The sequence below is a fragment of the Austrofundulus limnaeus genome, unplaced genomic scaffold (genome assembly GCF_001266775.1).
Source record: "Austrofundulus limnaeus strain Quisiro unplaced genomic scaffold, Austrofundulus_limnaeus-1.0 Scaffold326, whole genome shotgun sequence".
Classification (NCBI taxonomy): Eukaryota; Metazoa; Chordata; class Actinopteri; order Cyprinodontiformes; family Rivulidae; genus Austrofundulus; species Austrofundulus limnaeus.
The window spans coordinates 55357-63545 of record NW_013952728.1 but is presented as its reverse complement, the minus strand read 5'-3'; the positions used below and the strand labels follow the sequence as shown (position 1 = coordinate 63545).

The 8189-nt window shown below is 38.9% G+C and overlaps 1 protein-coding gene across 2 annotated transcripts in view; it reads right to left on the bottom strand.

The window, feature by feature from the left end:
• Nucleotides 1-8189, bottom strand: part of rab6ba (RAB6B, member RAS oncogene family a) — a 99125-nt gene that overhangs the window by 37801 nt on the left and 53135 nt on the right. The window contains exons 3-4 of one of the 2 annotated variants that reach the window (XM_014022346.1): nt 2255-2308; nt 1715-1841 (exon numbers count right to left, since the gene is read on the bottom strand). In XM_014022346.1, coding sequence (XP_013877800.1) covers nt 1715-1841; nt 2255-2308 — 181 coding nt within the window. The remainder of the gene's footprint in view (nt 1-1714; nt 1842-2254; nt 2309-8189) is intronic. The other variant, XM_014022348.1, reaches the window with a different exon arrangement.

Here is an 8189-nt window from a genome sequence, read left to right as displayed (position 1 = left end):
ACTTTAATAAATACCTTTTAAGGTTTTAAACTGATTCCACCKTGTCGTGTCTTCCCATATGTTATGGCTCTTGAGCCGGGTCGTAACACCGAATGATCAGAATTTTTTGAATGGTTCCTTTTAATAAATGATAGGGACCCAGATGCGGACAGTAAAGAGACGCTTGTATTTTTTTTTTAAATTAAATTCCTTGTAATATCTATTTTTTTGTCCTCAACAACAAATCGCCCCTCCTTCACTTTTACTTTTTTTATTTATTTTTTTCATAGAATACATGTAGAGTGGTGGAGAGCAGCAGCTCAGGGTGAAAGGGTTTCTGCTTGATAAAACACATGATCCTGCCCATGAGGTATTTACTACTTGATGATATAACTAGCTTAAAATTGAATGGCTCTATGAAACAAACATATCATCAAGACCTGGTCAATGGATTTAGCAGAACTAGCTTCACATTTAGCAGATTAGCTTTTTTTTGCTAACTTTGGAAAATGCTACTGGACTGATTAGCTTCCAATACATTAGGTTCTGCAAATCCGCAAAAATATCGTAAAGTGTAAAACTCCTATTTTTATGCCATTTATTTCAAATTGAAGATAAACTATCCCCTCTGCAGTGGTGGACGTGTCAGGCACCGTTTGTAGCATGTAGTATCTTTAGCAGCTAATCTTTAAACTAATAGCACCAAAAGAAATAAAATATTTAACAATTCTTAAATAATGAATACAAAAGTGGACTATGTATAAAATGTACTAGAGAAAGTATTTGTTATTTGTTGTTAAAATAACTTCAAATTCAATTTATAAAAGATACAAAATGGAGCAAAGAAATGCTTTTATTTTGAAAGGATTGAACTTGAAGTATTACAAGTTAGAGCAATAAGTCAGGTTTGGATTAGCCGATGTGCCACAGATGATCCCGCCCACCTTCAAATTAAACCAGTAGAAAACTAACAACAGGTTTGAGTCAGTCCACCTGTCAAATAGAAAGAGATGAAGATGCGTGACAGAGTGAGTGACCGTCGTCTTAGCTGTTAGCTTTAGCTTCCATAAATTTTTTTAATCTCTTTAGCAGTTGTTTAGGGGAGCTAAGATTCTTGTTTAGTGGATCAGTTTTGGTTAGCTGTAGCCCCCTCTGTTTGGTCTAAATACACATCAATATGTTGGGAGAAAACCAAAAAGCATATTGGAACAAACAACACATAGCTGTCAAACATGATGGAGGGCTGGTAGAATAGGTTCTGCTGAGTATTTGGTTTCTTACATTTGAGGTTTAGCTTAGTTAAAAGAATGAGAAACTTTCAAATGTCAGTAGTTGCACATCTGCGGTAATAATCTGGTATTAGGAACTAGTATAAAAATKGTAATAATCATGTCCCTACACAGCACAGAACATTTTTGCCATTAACTATGTTCTAAGGATTCATTTTTTTCTCTCTCTCTGATTATAAAACCATGTCCTTCAGCTTTTATTTTCCTTTCTCCCCAGATGTTGCCTAGCAATCAAAACGACTCGATGTTTGAGGCTTAGGAGCTATATTTTTTAATTAACCACTAATGTACTTAGTTTCATTACACAAAACGGTTTGTAAGCAAACATCTATGGTTTAAGTGGAGTCGTTTACATTTTGGGCTGTAGTTAAAGTTAAAAGAGTAGAGTCTGCAGAGCTGACAGCTAATGTTTTTGTTTACGTGACGTGTGTGCAAGAGGCACTGACTCGTAATGTCGTAGACCACCACGGCCACGGTGGAGTCCCGTATATAACTGGGGATGAGGCTCCTGAAGCGCTCTTGTCCTGCTGTGTCCCAGAGTTGCAACCTCACCTGGGGTTCAGAGAGACAACGCTGAGGAGGGGAAGATGATTCAGACAGTCAGAGAGCCAGGAAACAATGGGCTCCCTTCAAACAAACACACACGCACGCACGCACGCACACACACACACACASAGAGAGAGGCACTGATAACATACACATGCACAAATTCACAGCAGGCTTTATTTATACAAGAAGAGCCTTCATTTCCAAGGTTGTACTTGTTTTCTCATGATAAACAAAAAACTAGCAGACAGGCTCCATTGTATCCACCTACGCAGCACAAGAAAGATGACATGCTGTTCCTCAACGCTGCTAAACAGTCTGAATGCAGACAGCGTTTTTGTAAAGACAAACAAAATGACAGCCAGAGAGAAATGTAGCCRACACCATTACAAAACTATTATTTTACATCTCTGTCATGACACCACACAGCTGTAACTTACCGTTCGATCTTCCAGGTACATCGTTTTAGACAGAAAGTCAATTCCAATTGTCGCCTGAAAGCAAAACAAAATATCCATGGATCAACATTATTAGATCAACTTTAGACTATATAAATAAATATGTAATTTATATTGCACACATGAGTGTATAGAGTAACAGTGAACAGTGCAATACATCAAGTAGTTTGTGGATTTTAACATTTTTTCACTGGTTGTTTACAATCATGACTCACGTCTTCATCACCCACACATTTATTCCAACAGCAACCTAATCATTCCCTTTTTGTGTCGTGGTTCAGATGGAGGTGTTCCTCCTCAAGGGATGTTTACTTTCCACATCAAGCCTACAGCTTACTGCATTTATTTCTGCCACCTATGATATCATCTGCTGCTCTGACGAATCCAAACCATGGATTCACGTAAACTGCAGATCTGTCTGTTTCGCTCAGTTCTTTTTAAATGTCAGAGACATGGATTTTCAAAAGCATAAAAATACAGTGGTTTGCAAAAGTATTCATACCCCTTGAACTTTTCCATATTTTGTCACATTACAACCACAAACATAAATATATTTCACTGGAATTTAATGTGAAAGACCAACACAAAGTGGTATACAATTGTGAAGTGGAAGCAAAATTTTACATGAATCAAAACATTTTTTACAAATAAAAAACTGAAAAGTGCGACGTGCAAAAGTATTCAGCCCCCTTTTCCCTGAGTGCAACCAATTGCATTCAGAAGTTGCCTGATGACTGCTAATGACTCAAAAGGGTCCACCTGTGTGTAATCTAATCTCAGTACAAATACAGCTGCTCCGTGACGGCCTCAGATGTTGGTTAAGAGAATATTGGGGAGCAAACAGCATCATGAAGTCCAAAGAACACACCAGACAGGTTAGGAATATGGTTTTGGAGAAGTTTAAAGCAGGCTTAGGTTATAAAAAGATTTCCCAAGCTTTGAACATCTCACGGAGCACTGTTCAATCCATCATCCGGAAATGGAAAGAGTATGGCACCACAGTAAACCTGCCAAGACAAGGCCGTCCACCTAAACTTACAGGCCGAACAAGGAGATCACTGATCAGAGAGGCAGCCAAGAGGCCCATGGTGACTCTGGATGAAATGCAGAGAGCCACAGCTCAGGTGGGGGAAACTGTCCACAGGACAACAATTAGTCGTGCACTACACAAATGTGGTCTTTATGGAAGAGTGGCAAGGAGAAAGCCATTGTTAAAAGAAAACCATAAGAAGTCCCGTTTGCAGTTTGCCAGAAGCCATGTTGAGGACACAGCAAACATGTGGAAGAAGGTGCTTTGGTCAGACGAGACCAAAATTGAACTTTTTGGCCACAATGCAAAAYGCTATGTGTGGCGGAGAAAGAACACTGCACATCACTCTGAAAACACCATCCCCACTGTCAAATGTGGTGGCAGCATCATGCTCTGGGGGTGCTTCTCTTCAGCAGGGACCGGGAAGTTGGTCAAAGTTGATGGGAAGATGGATGGAGCCAAATACAGGGCAATCTTGGAAGAAAACCTGTTGGAGTCAGCAAAAGATTTGAGACTGGGGYGGAGGTTCACCTTCCAGCAGGACAACGACCCTAAACATAAAGCCAAAGCTACAATGGAGTGGTTTAAAAAAAAGAATATTCATGTGTTAGAATGGCCCAGTCAAAGTCCAGACCTAAACCCAATTGAGAATTTGTGGCAAGATCTCAAAACTGCTGTTCACAAACGCTCTCCATCCAATCTGACTGAGCTTGAGCTGTTTTGCAAGGAGGAATGGGCAAGAATTGCAGTCACTAGATGTGCAAAGCTGGTGGAGACATACCCTAAAAGACTTGCAGCTGTAATTGCAGCAAAAGGTGGCTCCACAAAGTATTGACTCAGGGGGGCTGAATACTTTTGCACATCGCACTTTTCAGTTTTTTATTTGTAAAAAATGTTTTGATTCATGTAAAATTTTGCTTCCACTTCACAATTGTATATCACTTTGTGTTGGTCTTTCACATTAAATTCCAGTGAAATATATTTATGTTTGTGGTTGTAATGTGACAAAATATGGAAAAGTTCAAGGGGTATGAATACTTTTGCAAACCACTGTAAACATTGACACTGTTGTATTGTATTGCTTACTTTTATACAAAGAAAAACAAAACCTGTAGTGGAAAACATATGTTGCTCTAAAAAGTTTAGTTTTGACTGGATTGACAAGCTAGTCTGAGCAGGACCAAGACCAAAGTGAATTGCTGCCATCTGTAAGTCCAATTGTAAAAGTTTTCAGAGTCGTTTATGCAGAAGTTCTATTATAAACCTTTATATCACTGTCAGTTCTACATAATGAGGTTATTCTGTTCTCTTTTCCTCTTCTGTGCTTGTTTTTGGACAACTAGAAGCCAACCATATCTCCAGAAAAAACAAAAAAAAAATTGGTTTCTGCTGATGTAGTTTATTTCGAAAGGATTACAGGGTCAAAACTACAGCATAAACTCAGCTTTAGCGTCGCAACAAACACCATTTTAAAAGATCTGACCTATCCCTGTAAGTCACTGATTTCCTGTTAAACAATGTGCAGTGAATATAAAAACAAAACATGGCGTGTTGGAGGGGAAGTCATTTAAAAATAGATGTTTTATGGCAGCCAATTAAAGCAAATACAGAAAGCTAAAAAGGCACATTTGTTTCAGCATTTATCCAGATAAAATTCTCCTAACATTGACCTGTTTCTTTTAAACAGACACATTTATATAGATCTTTGATCAAGCAGGTACATGTTTGCTGTGTTTCTTTGTTAGGCAGCTCAGCGGGGAGTCCACTGCCCACTTTGACAGAACGCAGCATCAGCAGCTTGATCACGCACTCGTTTCCTTGGCGATGCCAGCAACCACACAGGACAAACTCAGAGTCTGGCACCATGACAGGATGTCTTTTATACTCTTCTTTTAGGCTCAATCAGGTCCAACACTGCTTGGAAAAAACTAAAGTCTAAAAAAATTCTAAATATGTATTTGATACAACCTATCTTTTTAAAGATTAACCTGGATAAAAACTGGTTTTAATGCTGTACCAATAAGTAGATGACAAACAAACTGCTAAACACAAAAAGATCTTTAATGTCATAGCTTGAAGAATTGTTTAACCTTTACAAAGACATATTTGAGAAATGAGATGTTTTTAAGTTCCTCCTGGTTTCAGTTTTAAATATAGAATCCCACACAGACAACTTGGAGTTAGACATTAGATAATGAGAAATTATTCATGATCTTCATTAAATGTTTAACAGAGGTATATCGTTAGAGGACAGACCATGTATCTTTGGCCCACTCTGCCAGCAACGAAGGCTAAAAATGGAACCGTCTTACCTCCTTGCTAAAAGTTATTTTAAAACATATGACCTTTTGCCAGAGTTTAAAGTTAAAGATTCAATCCCACAAATGGTTATCATTTGGATTTCATTTCATTTTGAAGCTTTACTTGCAGGTTAATTTCATAAATTTTGATTTAAAATGACAATGCGATTCTTTCAATTGTTCTTCTTAGTACAAACAAATGCTTTTATTTTCTACGGCCTAAATAAAATCTTTCAACTTTTATATTTTCATTACACTTTTATCCTAGAATGTGTACACATTCTCCACTGCTGCTTAAAACACAGATGAAAGTTCAATGTAGCTCTACGTGTCACATTGATTGATGATGTATTTATTATCATTGTACAGAGCACAATGAAATTACATTGAAGAACACCCATTCAAGAGACACACATGACAAACAGGGGAACAGGTGATCAGGTCATGTGGCAACCAGAAGGGGTCGTGCTACCTTTAAAAAGAAAAACGAAAAAAACACACAAGGATAGATGAGAAAAATAAAATAAAACCATATTATCTCAACGAAATATGACACACTATGGTGTTTATAGAAAAACCACTTCAGAGCAAGAATTTATTAGCCAGAGGAATAGTGAGCTTAGAGAGCGTGTATCTGAAGCCATGAATGTTGTATGCACTTGTGTGAATATCTGAAGAATTAGTCCAAAGAACCCAGCCCCCCAAAAGAAAAACCCATAGTTCAGCCAAAGTTCAGAATACTGGTGTTAATTGTTCATTCTGTGCAGCTCCAGATTGACCTTCAGGGGATCAGAATTAGACGGGAGTGAGAAGGGGGGGGGGGGGTGATGACCAAGCCAAGTCGACGTAAACAATAGGAGAAATTAGATCCACGGCTCTTCAAGATCAACATGGGAGAGAGCCAATTCGTAATCAGTTGTTTGGGAACAGAAGAAAATGTTTTTGGTCAGGCAGACCTGCTGGTACATCCAATGTGGCGAATCCAATCAGACAAATAATGTGGACAATCCTGCCGAGCCAAGCTATCAGCTTCTCCGAGATCAATTCCATCTCGCCAGCAAAGTCCAGGGACCACAGCCGGCCTGCGACCCTCAGCAGGACTGCTTGCAGACCGAGTTCCAGCTCACACAAAGCTAAATTCTGAGTGCTGAAAGAACAGCAATCCTTTATATTGGTCAGGCAGCCAGGAAAATGACTTGAAAAGCCACCAACGTTGTTTTGTAGAACACCAGGAGACCACCAAGCCAATCTGTAGAATCCAGTGATCAGAATCCAATATGTGCTAGTTGAACAGAGGTCCCACCTTTGACGTGTCCTCCCATGGAAAAAATTTGTTCCAAAAATTTACTAAGAGACCAGCTAACCAAATCCATAAAAATAAATTCATAATGTTCAGTTTCGGATGAAAACGTAGAGGAGTCTCCAAGCAGCAAAACAGGGAAAGATAAGGGAGGGCAGGAAAGAAAAGAAAAAGCGTCTTACTCCGAGAGCAGGAAAAAAAATTGTCCATTTATTGCCACCATGCTACACAATAGTGCTGGGTGGTGTACCGTTTTTTTTTTTACCGATAATCGGTTTTTGTTTTTGTTATATGAATTTTCTGAATACCGGACATACCAGTTTAAATAGTCTGAACACGTTTGGAACGTTTTGTCGCGGCTGCCAGTGTGCATTACCATGCTAATGTGATTGTTGGAGCAGCTTGTTGGAGTAACTGGCGGCGGGTGGTGTTTCAGCTGCTTATACTGACTGAAGTAAAAACAACAACCTGTTTTCACCATCGCTGAATGTAGTAAACAACTCTTCAGTGATGTGCATGGTTAGATTTAACGTGCAACGTTATAATGGAGACATTAATGCATGGAGACTTTAACGTGCTTCTATTATGAAAAGCCCGAGGGTGTCGTTTTGTAGTGGAGCTGAGTTGACTGGTRTGCAAGGTGAGTTGTCCTTTTAAGCTTTATTAACATACGATAGATCCGATGATGTTTTCTGAACCCTTCGCCATTGGACCAAAAGGCCTGATTACTGTCTACAACTAGGCAAAGAAGAAAAGACGTACAAGAGGAGGGGGAAAGTGACACAGACAGAGGTACAGTAAAAGAAAAAAGTCAATAAGCAACATTTGTACATTTTATTATCAGCTGAGCTGTGATGAAAAAAAAAATACTGTCAAATACAGTGAAACTGGTATAATTGTTGAAAATACAGTGATATAAAATTTGGGTCATACTGCCCAGCTCTACTACACAAAGAACCCTAATATGCTGCCACTACAAAAATAATCCCCCTACAGAAGTTATGTGCATGTGCAAGACTCTCTAAGCCCTATCACATGTAACATCAGGGGTCGCCACAGCCAGTCATCCTCCTCCATCCTTATGTCCTCTGCATCCCTGCCCTCAYATCAACTACCTCTATTTCTTCTTTAACTGTATCCATATATCTCCTGTTTGGTTTTCCTTCATTCTTTTACTAGAAACTGCCTTTTTAGCATCATTTTTCCAATATAACCATTGTCCCTCCTGTGGAAATGTCCAAATCATCTCATTCTGGCCTCTCTAACTTTATCCAGGGTTCCTACCAT